We start from the raw sequence: 16,198 nt of genomic DNA, 5'->3' as shown, positions 1-16,198 counted from the left end.
TTTTATAGGATATGTCTCCTTTAAGCTGGGGCCAAACAGATTTACCTGATATGGCCCAGCACATGGGCATATTGGGCAAAGATTTAGTCGTTTGGTGAGGTCTCTAGATGAGCAGTATTTTGCCTGATTGGGTCACTCGTGCTGGGCATATCAGGCTGATCTGATGGTTTGATTGGATCTTAATATGCATAATATGGGCTTGTGCACCAATACAGTCTTTCCCAGTGGAATCTAATCTGCCCAATAGATATCTGACTGAAAAATCAGTCAAGACACATTGGAAGGCCCCTATATACACAAGCCAATATGCTGCCGACGTGGTCCAGAGGGGCAAAACCATTAGTGTGCCTCAAAATCATTTGTCCAGGGACTGCCTGGGGCAAGTAATACTAACACTGATCCCGATGAAACACAAACAAAAAATTTGATATAAGAAACTCAATTTTCAATACGATTTCCCTTTAATACACTTTAAAACAACACTTGGGGATTTTAAAAACAACAAAGTAGTACAGAAGGGAGGAACAAATTAAAGGGTAACAAAAACCTGAACCCATGTACCATCTCCTCTTCCTAAATACAGCTCCTGTGAGAGCGAGAGAGAAAGAGAGCGAGCGAGAAAGAGAGAGGATATCAGAGCTGAGACAATGGCGTACCTTGAGTAACCACTTACTCAAAGGTGTAAGAAAAATAAACAGTGATGTCATATATCAAGGCGTCAAAGGAATTGTTGAACTAGCGCTTCCAGTCCTTAATGGCAGCTGAAAGCAGCCGACATGCTGGGAGTAGTAGTATAACAACAGCTTGAGGCCCCGAGACTGAAATCCCTGTTATCAGAAAGCCTCTGTCATAAAAAGGCCAGTCCCATTTACAGTATAATGAGATTGCTAGAAGAATACTACAGAACATATTGTAGAGCTTATGGAGTAACACGGCCATACTAACCAATCAGCTTTCCCTGATCAAATGCAGTTCTCTGGGGGTTCATAGATATTGCAGTAGAGAATCATTGCACCATGTTAGTACATAAGCCATTCTCGCTGTACCGGAGGAGATGGTACATTAGGGAACAGCCACAGCTTTATGCCAGATTTGCAGCATTTGCCAAAAACATCAAATCACTAAAAAGCCATGATAGCAAAAGGTGCTTTACATGGGTTTAAGTGACCTCTGGTCCCACATTTGTTTTAGCTTTTATTTCTTTATTTTTGTTTTTTTACATGTGAGTGTTTAGCCCTGATGTACAGTATTCACCCAGAGGTTGATTGCACGTCCCTTGACTTTCAGTTTCAGGAGGGTGGCAGGCCGAGCAAGAAGGATCTCAGCATATCTGCTTAGAGATTTGCCTGGTCTGTGCCTCCACACACTGTCCTCTTTGGGTTTTCCCCCTATGGCTGACCAGGATGTGCTTGCTGGTCTTGTCCTTGGCTGTGAGGTACCTCAGGCTCCTTCTGTCCGGCTGGGTGACCGTCTGCCTCTCCTGGGGCTGCAGGATGAACGTCTGATTTCTGTTGCTGTTCTGCTAGTTTGGGTTGCTCTTCCACTGGTTTGGCTGTAGGAATAAGCAGATTTAATATACTTGATCCCCAGATTAAGACTAGCAGGTGACTACTGGAAAGGCTACCATAATGTGACCGCTCTCTCACATGGAGGCATGTCTGATGTGACACTACTTGTGCAGAGGAACTTCAAGGGAGTTATTGCTGAAATCCTATAGAGATTTATTGCGACTGGCAGCATTATGAGCTAAACTACAAGCAGTCTGTCATTGTACATATCTGTTGCAAGCAAGGCATAGTGAACTGGCTGGAAAATCTGAGGCATATAGTACTGCCCCCTGCAGGATCTAGCCGGTGAGGTTCATACAAGTGTTTCAGCTAACACCGATGTAACGTTCTCAACATAAGTGAATGTAAAATTGATAGTGCTATTCTAAGAAGCTTTGCAATTTACATTCAGTATGTTTTTTTAAGATTCCCAAATATGAGAAATATATACTTTTTAATATGAATGAATGTTGTTACAACAGCGCCACATGCCGGACAGTTTCCAACCATGATCCAGGCAAGGAAGTTTTCAGGAGAAAGAAAGAGGGTTGGTCTGTTCTGGCTCTTCTGGTTAGGGAAGATGTGGGAAATGTTATCTGAGGTGGGAAATGTTATCTGAGGTGGGAAATGTTATCTGAGGTTTCTCACAACTTTCCTAACCAGAAGAACATCAGATCAGCCCTCTTTCTTTTTCCGACAACATCATGGTCACAAACTGACCAGCAGATGGAGCTGTTGTGACAAAGTCATTCATATTAATTGTACTTTATTCCTTAATTTCTTGAAATTAAATAAATTAAGAATGTAAATTGCAAACGTTTTTAAAATAACAACTGCATCAATTCACTTTTTATTAAAGTTTACTTATCTTTGAAGGATGTAAAGTTAATGAAGTTAACTGCTGGACAGCAACCTTAACCTGAGAAGATGCAGACTTTTGCAGCTGGGTCAACCCAACAGCCAGGGAACCTATGGTTCGATCACGGCAAATGTCTGTTTGACGAGACTTACCATGTTCTGATTCTGCGTGTGGTGCTTCAGGCTGAAACTTCAGCTCCCCGTTTGGACCAGCAGCAGCTTCAGCTCCCGTCTGTTGGGCTTTTTTCTGTTCCATTTGCATAACAGCCTGAAGAAAAGCAAAAGCATGATGTAAATAGCACAGACTAAAGTGGAACTAACCTTTCTGGGGTCTCAGAGCAGCATCTGGGTGGCAATGGGGTTATTTCTGGCTCATGTGCAATAATCTATATTCCTACCACAGATCCTTTCAGTATGTAAGGGGATGTTCCAACGGTGCCCATTTTATTTTGCCCTGGTAGCCGTCACTGTACCTGTTGGTATTCCTTCTTCTGAGCATCCAGCTCTATCTGCTGTTGCTGTAACTGCTCATGTTCTTTGCGAAGTTCCTCTGCCCGCTGGTTTAACGCAGTTTCCTGGGCAGAAAGCTCCTGCTCAAATTTGCGCAGCTCCTCTTCTGTGTAAACCTGTGTTTCATCTACTGTCTGGAAAAGACCACAATCAATCACAATAAAGCCTGAGTTAACACATATACCCAATATAGGTCATATGAAGACCCAGCTTATCTGATCTTACAGTCTAAGGCAATGCATCTCCAACCATAAGTTTGGCCCCACATGTATGGGTCACGTGCAAACCTATAATTTCTTATACCTCATAAAGGCAGTGGCTTATGCTACTTCTTCAATTAGCCAGTTCAAAGTGCCCTTATATTGTACTTACACAGTACCAACTAATTCTACTTTTTCTGCAGATATTGTAAAAGAGTATAATACCTGCAGACTAGAGTGTTGATTTAATGGGAATTTGGGACATAGAATGGACCTTATGAACAATACAGATAGGAATGTACAGAATGGCAGCCCACAAAATGCAGCATTGTTAAAGAAGTATTTAATAGGGCAAATCTGCCCATAGGGAGCAGACTTAATACTGAACCAGAGTAGCAGATAACTAAACTGGCTAACCATATTTCTGTGTGTGAGTAGTACATCAATATGACCAAGAGACATGTTCTATCCAAGGCTATTGTGATACTAATATCTACAGTTAGTATTACTGGTTGTACAGTGGAGGAAATAATTATTTGACCCCCTCACTGATTTTGTAAGTTTGTCCAATGACAAAGAAATGAAAAGTCTCAGAACAGTATCATTTCAATGGTAGGTTTATTTTAACAGTGGCAGATAGCACATCAAAAGGAAAATGGAAAAAATAACTTTAAATAAAAGATAGCAACTGATTTGCATTTCATTGAGTGAAATAAGTTTTTGAACCCTCTACCAACCATTAAGAGTTCTGGCTCCCACAGAGTGGTTAGACACTTCTACTCAATTAGTCAACCTCATTAAGGACACCTGTCTTAACTAGTCACCTGTATAAAAGACACCTGTCCACAGAATCAATCAATCAAGCAGACTCCAAACTCTCCAACATGGGAAAGACCAAAGAGCTGTCCAAGGATGTCAGAGAAAAAATTGTAGACCTGCACAAGGCTGGAATGGGCTACAAAACCATTAGCAAGAAGCTGGGAGAGAAGGTGACAACTGTTGGTGCGATTGTTCGAAAATGGAAGGAGCACAAAATGACCATCAATCGACCTCGCTCTGGGGCTCCACGCAAGATCTCACCTAGTGGGGTGTCAATGATTCTGAGAAAGGTGAAAAAGCATCCTAGAACTACACGGGAGGAGTTAGTTAATGACCTCAAATTAGCAGGGACCACAGTCACCAAGAAAACCATTGGAAACACATTACACCGCAATGGATTAAAATCCTGCAGGGCTCGCAAGGTCCCCCTGCTCAAGAAGGCACATGTGCAGGCCCGTCTGAAGTTTGCCAATGAACACCTGAATGATTCTGTGAGTGACTGGGAGAAGGTGCTGTGGTCTGATGAGACCAAAATAGAGCTCTTTGGCATTAACTCAACTCGCTGTGTTTGGAGGAAGAAAAATGCTGCCTATGACCCCCAAAACACCGTCCCCACCATCAAGCATGGGGGTGGAAACATTTTGCTTTGGGGGTGTTTTTCTGCTAAGGGCACAGGACAACTTATCCGCATTAAACGGGAAAATGGACGGAGCCGTGTATCGTGAAATCCTGAACGACAACCTCCTTCCCTCTGCCAGGAAACTGAAAATGGGTCGTGGATGGGTGTTCCAGCACGACAATGACCCAAAACATACAGCAAAGGCAACAAAGGAGTGGCTCAAGAAGAAGCACATTAAGGTCATGGAGTGGCCTAGTCAGTCTCCGGACCTTAATCCAATAGAAAACCTATGGAGGGAGCTCAAGCTCAGAGTTGCACAGAGACAGCCTCGAAACCTTAGGGATTTAGAGATGATCTGCAAAGAGGAGTGGACCAACATTCCTCCTAAAATGTGCGCAAACTTGGTCATCAATTACAAGAAACGTTTGACCTCTGTGCTTGCAAACAAGGGTTTTTCCACTAAGTATTAAGTCTTTTTTTGTTAGAGGGTTCAAAAACGTATTTCACTCAATGAAATGCAAATCAGTTGCTATCTTTTATTTAAAGTAATTTTTTCGATTTTCCTTTTGATGTGCTATCTGCCACTGTTAAAATAAACCTACCATTGAAATGATACTGTTCTGAGACTTTTCATTTCTTTGTCATTGGACAAACTTACAAAATCAGTGAGGGGTCAAATAATTATTTCCTCCACTGTATATATAGTTTATGTATGTGAGTGTATAGATTGGTTAGTATAGGTTGTGTGCTGGATTTACTCGGATGGGTTGAACTTGATGGACAATGGTCTTTTTTCAACCCTATGTAACTATGTTACCCAAAGGCACTAGATCAGTGCTGTCCAACTTCTGTTGTACCGAGGGCCGGAATTTTTCCGACCTACATGGTGGAGGGCCGATAATGGAAGCCAGTTTTGAACACTCCCCTTTTTGAAACCGCACCCACTTGAAACCACACCCATGTTATCACATGACCATACCCATATTAATGGTTGTAGTACAGCAAAAACCTGCCATACTCTGCCTTCCCTACCCTGCCTGTGTGCCATACATTCACTGTGTGTGCCATTCTTGGCTGGTTTGTGCCATACTTGGTCTATGTGTGCCATACTCTGCCTGCCCTACCCTGCCTGTGTGTGCCATACTCTGCTTGCCCTACCCTGCCTGTGTGTATGGCACACACAGGCAGCCTACAGTGACACAATGCTGGCACTGCTCCTACAGTCTGCACAATAACTATATATTAAAAAAAAATTTAATTGAAGTACCACCTCAGTATATGTTCTTTTTGTAGTGTGCAGGGATTATTTGTGGGTTTCTACTGCTCCTGAGGTGTGAACAGAGGGAACAATGGGGGTGATTACAGCCTGAGCCTGAGGTGTGAACACTGCAGGAGGTGAACAATGCAGAGATTAAAAGGTGTGAACAGTACAGGGGATTACATATTTAAACAATACAGCCTGATTACAGCCTGAATCTGAGGTGAGAACCATGCAGGGGGGGCAGTTAATCACAGTACTGATACCATTTAGAGTTTACACAAGAGTAAGCCATCAAAGCAGCCAGACAGGTGGGGGGCCACACAGAGGGGGGTCGCGGGCCGCATGCGGCCCGCGGGCCGCCAGTTGGACAGCACTGCACTAGATGATCCAGACTAAAAATGTTGTCAGTGCTCCCTGTGGCTATTACTTTACATTAAACAAATAGGTTTGCTGTATTAAGCTGTACACATCAATGCATTATTTCCTTGGCATTTAACCCATTAAGTGGCAGTGGCTGCTCTGGGAACTGTGTGTTGTTAGGTAACAACAATATAGCACAATTCAAGCTCTCACCTCCCATCCATCAGCTTCATTAAATTCCTTTCTTTCAGTAGATTTTAGGAACTCATCGAGAGTGACCAAGCGATCATGATTTGCGTCCACCTAAACCAAAAAAACTTTGTCAGTATGTGTATTGTGGCACGGTTTGCCGTTTTTATTGCTAGGTCCACTACACTTTTATGTATGAGTGACTGGCATTCACTTTAAGGAAATAACAAATACCCACAGTTTTGTTCTTTTCCTGAATGAGAACAGGATTTTAAGGATGACCCCTCTTTTACTAAAATTCCAGGCAGTGTCATTCTGTGGCTACTAAAGCAAATAAAGTGCTGTTTTGCATAAAAAGGGCATTGACTCAATGGATGAAAACATAATTTTGCCTCTTTATAGGTCCCTGGTAAGGCCTCACCTTGAGTATGGGGGCAGTTTTGGGCTCCAGTCCTTAAGAAGGATATTAATGAGCTGGAGAGAGTGCAGAGACTGCAACTAAACTGGTAAAGGGGATGGAAGATTTAAGCTGGGAGGTAAGACTGTCAGGGTTGGGGTTGTTTTCTCTGGAAAAAAATGCTATTAAAGGGGACAATATTACTCTGAACAAGTACATTAGAGGGGATTATAGGCAGATAGGGGATATTCTTTTTTCCCATAAAAATGATCAGCGCACCAGAGGCCCCCCCTTTAGGTTCCCAGTGATGTTGTAATGGCAGATTCTGTTAATGCCTATCAGAGAGGCCTGTATGAGTTCTTGAACAAGCATAGTATCCAAGGCTATTGTGATATTAAAATCTACAGTTAGTACTGATGTTAGTTTGTGTGTGCTGGGTTTGCAAGCCACAACATCTTAGTAAGCGGACGGTAGCTACTGTATTGTCTGTGCAGAACAGGAAAGACTGTATGCACTGTTAAGCTGCCATACATTGAAAGATCTGTTTGTTTGGCAAAGTCACCAAATGAGCAGATTCTTCCCTTATATGCCCACCTTGAGGTGGGCAATAACGGACTGATCTGATCGTTTGGCTCTAGGGAATACAGCCCATCAGAGCAGATGCAGAGGACAACGAGCAGATGCAGTCATCACTGTGAGATTTGTAAACCTGTCCAATCGATATCTATATCATAATATAATAAACAAAGAAATTGATTATAAAAATTTCCAGCTATTAATTCCTCCAACAACAGCTAGCACATAATCACTACACTGCCCGGGGTACAAAGTGTGTTCCAGAAATGGTGAATACAATTACGTATGCATGAGTACAGAAGTTGCCTACATTTTTCATGACGTGCTCTCTCATACGCAACCTCTCTTCTTCCATCTCCACCATGTCGTCCTCTTCATTCTTTGGGTCATACACTTTCTCTAACTAAAAAACAAAGAAGCGGCTGATAAGTCAAAGCACACACCCCTTTCAGGAAGATATATATATATATATATATATATATATATATATATATATATATATATTGATAGATACATACATATGAGAGAGATACAGCAACAAAAGAAATTCAAAAGGTAGACAGCAAGACATTCAGTCAGCTTAGAAATACTAACAGGGGCAGAAGCCCTTACCTCCTTGGTAAACAGAGCTTCAAGTTCCTGTTCATCCAGGACGCCATCTCCATTTGTATCTGTACAACAAAGGGATTCCGACAACAGGATTTTACAAAACAAAAAAAACCCACATTTTGTGGTGAGAAAGACTGTTTGCAACAGGATACGCATTTTCATGCTGATTTCCAAGCTAAAACTGCCACATCCGGTACAAAAGCATGTGGCTGTACCGCCAGTCTGTGGTGGCTCCGATTCCTCCCTTTAAATGGCTGAATTCAAATATTGCTTGATACAGCATATACAGCATAAATCAGACTGTAAAAATATGTGCTGGAAAATATATGGCCCATTTTACAGTTTGACTTGGTCCATAGGCAAAGGGATCAGGGTTCTTTCCAGTAGCTATACATTGTTGTCAGGTAAAACACCTTTACTCTGTTGTTTAAGTCTCCTGTCCACTTTGTACACAAAATGATTTTGACAACCAGCTGGGGAACAGCTGTTCCAGTGCCTCAGTGGAAAATGCAGTGCTTTATGCGAACCGTGTAAAAGATTATCCTTACCATGTAACTTAAAAAAAGTCTTAGGGTTGAATTCATTAGGATCCAAACCATCGGTTTCTTCCCATACTTCTTTCAACTGATCAATGCTTCCCTGTTGAGAAAATCACAGGTGCTTTTACATAACCATAGAAGCCTCATAGCCAGTAATACCTTTTAGATCAGAGCGGAAAAAAAGGCATGCATGATTCTAGGACCTTCAGCTGCCTCCTGGCATACCCTTTCATGTTCCTGGCACTTCTATGCTCCTGAAAGACTTCAAACCCACTACAAAATGTGCTTGGAATATCATCCGATTCATGTGTTCCAATATTGGATCCCACTGATCAAATCACACAACTCACAGATACAGCCCTATGGCTATTGAAATATGATGCTCAAGAAACAAATGCTTACAGGGACATTGACTTTAGGGTGCTCTTTGTGTTTCTTTTTCATCTCCTCAAAATGAGCTTCTTCCATTTTCCTTTTCTCCTCATCCAGCGACTTGAGGTATTCTCGCCTCTCGTGTTCCTTCATCATCTCATAGCGTTTGAATTCCTCATGGCGAGCAGCATCGTAGTTTTCCAGATCTTTTGTGGCCTTATTGAGAAAAAAAACAAAAGAAAATGAAAGTGCTATTTTACTTGGTTATGAAATAAAAATCCTCACTCATAATTCTGGCCCTTAACAAAACAATCAGATGTGGGAATTGGCTTTCCAAGGGCATAACTTTATGCCACAAAAAAAACAAATGAATGTATTTTTATGCATTTGGTGCAAAAAGAACAGTTTATTTTAAAGACGAGAAAAGTATTTGTGGCTGGGTGCTGACCCTCCTCCATCTGCACTTCTGTGTCTTGAGTGGAGAAGCCAGTAGACAGATTTAATACACGTATGCGATCTATTATCTGGAGTGCTTTTGACCTGGGGTTTTCTGGATATGGAATATTTCTTAATTTGGCTAAACATAATTTAAACATTAAATAAGCCGATAGGATTGTTTTGCCTCCAATAAGGATTTATGCAGCTAAGTGACTATTAAATACAAGGTACTGTTTTCTTATTACCGAGAAAAAGATAATCATCTTTTATTACTTGCTTATAATGGATTCTGTGGGAGGTGGCCTTATTGTTATGCAAAGCTGTCTAGAAAACGGGTTTCCAGATAAGGGATCCAATACTTGAAACATGTATTTAAATGAAGGCATTGTATTCACTGGTTTTACATCTCCCTGGCATCATGTAGATACCTAACATTTACAGGAGTTTCATATTAGAAATAATAAGCTTACAGTTGAAGGAAAAAAGGGCCGCCATATTGGGAAGCTCAAATGATCTCACTTACTGCCTGAATCAGGAGTTCTAGATCGCGTGCTTCAAAGGTGTGCTGATTCTGGGGGTCCAGGTGCTCAAACTGCTTCAGTAAAGACATGTGGTCAATCTGGACATCTAAGGAACAGGGCTCAATTACAGTCTGCCATACAAGCACTGAAAGATTACAGTAACGCTACACAGATATTGGTGTTTATTACAGTAAAGCCGGGTCTGGTCACAAACATGCAGACAACTTCAAGCCAGACATTTAACTACTAAAATTGGCTGCAAACCTTGTTTACAGTTTATAACAAAGGACAAAATCCTTATTGTGAGAACTAATGTGTTTGCATACGGTATCATGTTTGTCTGTAAAGCCCCTATGCACTGTTCTTACTTTCTTCCATTGTTGCATCCATCTTGGCTTTAATCAGCATGCGTAGCCTGGACACCTCCTGCCGCTTCAGCTCATCCAGCTTGGTCCTGACATGGTGACTGACGAAATCCAATTCCTTACTGAGTTTGCCGCTCTGCAGGGAACAGAAGAAGGGAATACACTAAATCAGGGTCATTTAGAAAAATCAGTGGTTTGGGATCCTGTATTAGTTGTAAAGATACTAAGGAAGGTTCACCCTTGTGCTCATGGCCAGTAGCATTTACTCATGCACTCATGGAACCTATAAGCCCAACACTGTAGCACACAAATGACTCTACGGGGGAAGCCCAGTAAATTCATTACAAATTGTCCTTTCCTCCATTTTATCTCTAAGCCAATAGAAACAAGTGCAGTGTTTAATTGGTTTTGCAGCTCAAACACATTTTACCTTGATGTCATCAGCATTTGCTGCTTGCAGCTTCTCCCGGAAATGGCCATCTGTCTCCAGCACATCAATAACCTCCCGCAGGTATCGGTCATAGTACAGCCCTGTGTCCTGCCACAAATCAAAGCACACATAGTTTTAGCAATGTAAAATCACCAACAACATTAAACTTTAAATTGTTAATAAAGGATTCATGTAAATTATCCTAAAAGGAGAACTAAAGCTTAACTAAAGAAGTAGGCTAGAAATGCTGTACATTATGTTTTGTGCTTCTGTACCAGCCCAAGGCAAGCACAGCCCATTAACAAAGAAGATCTGTGCCCCCAAAGATGCCCCCAGTAGCCCCCCATCTTTTTTTTTTTTTTGCTGATGCACTGAACCTAATGGTGACCCCCCTGTGGCAACTTGGAAGGCCTGGATCATTACTACTATAGAGATGCTGAACCTTTAGGCTGGTTCAATAAGTTACAAAATATGGTGTTTCCAGCCATATTCATTTTTAGGGTTTAGTTTTATGGTGCAGCAGGAGTTAGTTTTTGAACCCCATAGTGGCCATTAGGTAATAAGGAGTACCTGCTTATCTGTCTAGGACAAGAATTCATCCTCTACACCACTGCTTTTAAATTCAATTTTTGTATTTTTTAACAAACAGTACATTTAATACTGGAATGAGAAGTGCTGCCATATTTTTGACTGTTTGAATACCTATTGACTGCACAGAGAAATCCCTGACAAGCCTGCTTCCATAAGAGCTTCCATGTAATTAGGTCTACCCAGTAGACCTCTCACAGTATTATAGATTGTTAACATGAAGGTGTAATCTGAACACATCCATTGCTTTACAGCCTGGGCGGAACAGCAAATAACGCATTTTATTCTATTCAGTTCTATTGTGTGGTGTGACAGGAGTGATAGATCTGAGCAGGGAAATGTCAAGGGAAGTTTCCGGTTTCAGTAAATGAAGCATTTGCTGCTCTGTCTGTCTTTACCAAGCAGGGGGGCTTATATTACACCTTCATAATAGTAGCAGGGTAAAAACTGCCAATATCATGAAATATAAAATAATTATTCATGTTGTTAATGCAAGAGCACTATGAGAAATTTACCTTACATAAGTTAGTCTAGTCATTTAGTGAGCAAGCTATCAATAAACTGCCTTTAAAACCTCACTGCCTAATGCAGGGCTTTTTAACTCTATATACAATGGATAGGAGAGCCCTTATAGAGTTTATTTGGGTATATCTAAATGGTACAGGCAAACGCTGTTTAAGAAGATGAGTACTTCTAGCTAATTGTAATAAATTGATTAGTTAGAGCAGGAACTCACTGGTTGTTCCGGAGGCGGCGGGGGCTCAGCTTCCTTCTTTGGAGTGGGTCTCTCTATGGGGACTGCAAGTCCTAATCCCAGGAAGGAAAATAGGAGAAGCGTACAGATCTTCATCCTGCTGGGAAACAAGGTCACGCGGCTCTTGTAAAGGTTCTACTGAATTTACAGCAATATCTGATGGCTGAGATACAGAATAAAGAAAGACAAAAGTAATAATCACAGACACTGCCATTTCTATATGCTACATGTATACACCGAAAATATGGATCCAATCCATATCTTTCTACTGTGCAGGATACCACTAACCTATATCTAAAGATGTTTTTATATAAAACGTATTTTATAAAATGGGGGAAAGGGTTTAAGTTTCTTTTTCTGTTAATGAAAAGGAGTCTACAGACATATCTGATTTACTCACAAGTTACAATATTCACAGTAGGACAAACCGAGCCTAGGGTAAAATGATTTTGCGCAATGGTGAAGTGCTCTACCCAGGTGCCTTCATTGGCTCAATATAAGTAGACATCATGACTTTATTGGAAAGGCCTTTCTGATCTCTACTTACATTGAGCGACTAAAGTCACTTTGAGACAATACAACAAGTTCTACAGTGTGCGGCAGTTTCTTGGACTACATCGGGTAAAATGCGTGACCTCCTGGTGAGAAGTGGTACTGCAAGAGACAAAGCAACCAACACCATCTCTCATTACCTTCAAATATCTCACTGCAAGAACTTGGCAGCCGATTTGTTGAAAATCTAACGCATATTGAAATGTTCATCAAGCAGAACTGGTAATAATGACATTAATTCATGTGCAGCTTATGACCAGCTTTGCCAATGGCCATGGCGACCTATTAGCCCTCTCAGCACCAGCAGCTCTAACAACAAAGTACAGCCCACACACAAGTTAAAGTGTAACCCACAAAGTCTGAAATACAAATGAGCAAATGTTTTATCATAATCTGCTTTCCTGTTAGATAGCCATATATGGAGGTTCCACATAACTCACTCTCTGCTTTTCTGTACACCAAATTTGCACAGCTTAAAAAGGAAAAAACCCAATTTAAACATATTTTAGGAGACAAGTTGCCATGGTTCCCAAAACTTCAGCCCTTATCTATCTATATATGTGTGTGTGTGTATATATATATATTTATATATACATACATATATATATTTTTGTTAATATATATATGTGTATATATATATGTGTGTGTATATATATATATATATATATATATATATATATAAATAAAGAAGTTTTGAGCTTACTGTATGTTAAACTAAGAGTGAATGAGGCACAGAATATGACAGTTGCAGTTCACTCTCTGTGCATGTGAGTCAGCGCTGCCACGCCTTGAACACTTGCAGGTGGTCCTTTAATATCTTAATTGCTTTTTCCCTGGGATCCCTTGCAAAACGCATGTACACTACAGTACATGTAGCCCTTGGAACTGCTCCAAGACCGACAAATGCAAACTTCAATTTTACATCCCCTGAAATTACACCATTTTTTTCAGGTCCCCTAAAAAATGTAAAATGTGGGTTCTATTGTACTGTGCAAGTGTTGGGGGTCCCTTGGAAAAGCAGTCATTATTGTGGCATAGTACCCAAGGCTAATGCATTTTCTTTTTTAAGAGGGGTGCCAGCTTGAGGTAAAGAATCAGTGCCTGAGAACCCCCCCCCCCATGGATTCCACTTTTCTTGTCCTTTAAATTTTCAGTTTGGGAAATATGGCTGGAATGAACAGAGATGACAGTTCAGTAAGGACAAAGCCAAACAAGCCATTTAAATCATTGTGAGGCGATTCCAAGCCCAAATTCTGAGCTAATAATCGCCTGGACATCAAAGCGCTCAGATTCTCTACATGTCCTGCCCTAAAGAGCCAAATACTGGAAGGAAGCAGATTCTATTTGCCATTATATTGTTTAACAGCAGCTTTGCCTTATAGCTGCCTAGTAGGGTTGCCCCTCAGCCCATCAATACCAGTCACACATGAAATCTTCACACTATTGGGCTGATAATGAAGGTATAAGTGAATGCAGTATGTAATTGCTGGTATGAAAGGCATAAGGAGGTTAGGGTGCCGAGCCTGCTGCCACACTACTCCTACATAATGTATAATGGGATAATTAGTAGCTTTCTCTTGTGTTGTACTTCCCTAGTAACAACCTTGGCTTTAGGAATTATCCGGTATATACCGAGAAGTTATTAACCCTACACAAACCGGAACCATCAATATCAAGACAACAACAAACCCAATTGGAGCTGTATGTCTCATCTCGGCGCTAGGGAGAGGCTATAAATAGCCCATGCTGTTTCATGTGCATAGAGAATACATGGCCGACTATATATATATATAATCAAGGTTTGCAGCAGCCTACTACTACAGCACCTTACCCCGCCCCCCGCAACATTATATTGACGGTATGACTCCGCCCCCCGCGCATTTGTAATGAATGCCAGCTCCATTCACTGAAACCTGCTTCTCCCATAATGCCCTGCGGTCAGTCAGTGCCACCTGTCAGGATTACAGCGCCCTGTTACTGTAAGCCAGCCATAGAACTAGCACCTGCCCCTCACCTCTCACTCCGCAGTACATACACCTGCCCCACAGCCCGGGCTAGTGCTCAACACACCGGTGCCAGACTGCGCCTTCCCTACCTGCCTCCATTTATTGCTACACTACCAGTAGCACCCGAAAGCCTTCCGCAGCCCCCCTACCTCACAGCTTCTCTGTCACACACCTTCTTTCGACTCCGGCTTCGCTACAACGCAATCACTACTCTGAAGCTTCCACGACAGCCTTCCGGCACGTGACGTCACTCAGACGCGACACGGAAGGATCCTGCCCACAAACACTAATGGCGCACCGATGACTCTTTCATCTGTCCCCCTACCTTATACATAAGTCAAGTTCTAAATGAAAAAAACAGATTTTCATTTATTTAAACTGGGTTTTAGAAGCCTAAGCAAGTATATAGCGACCCATCCACCAATGGGAAAAAGACATTTTTAAAGGTTGTGCGTGTTTATATTTTCACCAAAAAGATAAGCCCCTTTCAAGCAGGTCTTCAACATTCACTATGTGCAATTAATGCACGATGAACCCTCATTCACTTGGCTGTGCCAGTTTGTTAGCCATGTCCTAGGGGCACATCCATTAAAGTACAACAGATCCGAATACAAAAAAATGTGTGTTTTTTCTAAAGTTCACAACTTTTGCGTATTTTCTGCGATATTTTCATTAATTTGCGTGACTTTTTCGTACTTTGCGACAATTTGTGCAACAAAATCATATTTGTTGCAAAGAGTATGAAAGTTTTGGATTCATTCAAGCTTCGGTATCGTGACTTTCCTTGGGCCGGGTTGGAGCTGCAGAGTGCCATTGAGCCCTATGGAAGACTTTCCTTGGGCCGGGTTGGAGCTGCAGAGTGCCATTGAGCCCTATGGGAGACTTTCCTTGGGCCGGGTTGGAGCTGCAGAGTGCCATTGAACCCTATGGGAGACTTTCCTTGGGCCGGGTTGGAGCTGCAGAGTGCCATTGAGCCCTATGGGAGACTTTCCTTGGGCCGGGTTGGAGCTGCAGAGTGCCATTGAGCCCTATGGGAGACTTTCCTTGGGCCGGGTTGGAGCTGCAGAGTGCCATTGAGCCCTATGGGAGACTTTCCTTGGGCCGGGTTGGAGCTGCAGAGTGCCATTGAGCCCTATGGGAGACTTTCCTTGGGCCGGGTTGGAGCTGCAGAGTGCCATTGAGCCCTATGGGAGACTTTCCTTGGGCCGGGTTGGAGCTGCAGAGTGCCATTGAGCCCTATGGGAGACTTTCCTTGGGCCGGGTTGGAGCTGCAGAGTGCCATTGAGCCCTATGGGAGGCTTTCCTTGGGCCGGGTTGCAGCTGCAGAGTGCCATTGAGCCCTATGGGAGACTTTCCTTGGGCCGGGTTGGAGCTGCAGAGTGCCATTGAGCCCTATGGGAGACTTTCCTTGGGCCGGGTTGGAGCTGCAGAGTGCCATTGAGCCCTATGGGAGACTTTCCTTGGGCCGGGTTGGAACTGCAGAGTGCCATTGAGCCCTATGGGAGATTTTCCTTGGGCCGGGTTGGAGCTGCAGAGTGCCATTGAGCCCTATGGGAGACTTCAGATATTACTGTCTATATATTTTGGCATCACCTCCAGAGATGAAGCAATAATAAGAACAAAAACTGGCCTGTCTGAATACAATGCTGCAGGTACTGCCAAACATGAGGAACAATGAGTACCTACCG

At 42.3% G+C, this 16,198-nt stretch overlaps 2 protein-coding genes across 10 annotated transcripts in view; one reads left to right on the top strand and one right to left on the bottom strand.

The window, feature by feature from the left end:
* nucb1 (nucleobindin 1) overlaps positions 1 to 14,798 on the bottom strand; it is a 32,395-nt gene extending 17,597 nt beyond the window's left edge. The window contains exons 1-13 of one of the 8 annotated variants that reach the window (XM_031904955.1): positions 14,660 to 14,797; positions 11,935 to 12,049; positions 10,611 to 10,718; positions 10,184 to 10,316; positions 9,818 to 9,921; positions 8,887 to 9,072; positions 8,494 to 8,584; positions 7,949 to 8,007; positions 7,647 to 7,739; positions 6,388 to 6,477; positions 2,879 to 3,049; positions 2,559 to 2,673; positions 439 to 1,552 (exon numbers count right to left, since the gene is read on the bottom strand). In XM_031904955.1, coding sequence (XP_031760815.1) covers positions 1,389 to 1,552; positions 2,559 to 2,673; positions 2,879 to 3,049; positions 6,388 to 6,477; positions 7,647 to 7,739; positions 7,949 to 8,007; positions 8,494 to 8,584; positions 8,887 to 9,072; positions 9,818 to 9,921; positions 10,184 to 10,316; positions 10,611 to 10,718; positions 11,935 to 12,048 — 1,428 coding nt within the window. In that variant the 5' untranslated portion in view covers position 12,049; positions 14,660 to 14,797 and the 3' untranslated portion in view covers positions 439 to 1,388. 8 annotated transcript variants of the gene reach the window in all.
* pih1d1 (PIH1 domain containing 1) overlaps positions 1 to 16,198 on the top strand; it is a 506,577-nt gene that overhangs the window by 88,598 nt on the left and 401,781 nt on the right. The gene's annotated exons all lie outside the window — the stretch shown is intronic.

The sequence above is a fragment of the Xenopus tropicalis genome, chromosome 7 (genome assembly GCF_000004195.4).
Source record: "Xenopus tropicalis strain Nigerian chromosome 7, UCB_Xtro_10.0, whole genome shotgun sequence".
Lineage (NCBI taxonomy): Eukaryota > Metazoa > Chordata > Amphibia > Anura > Pipidae > Xenopus > Xenopus tropicalis.
This window is presented reverse-complemented; position numbering and strand designations above follow the sequence as displayed.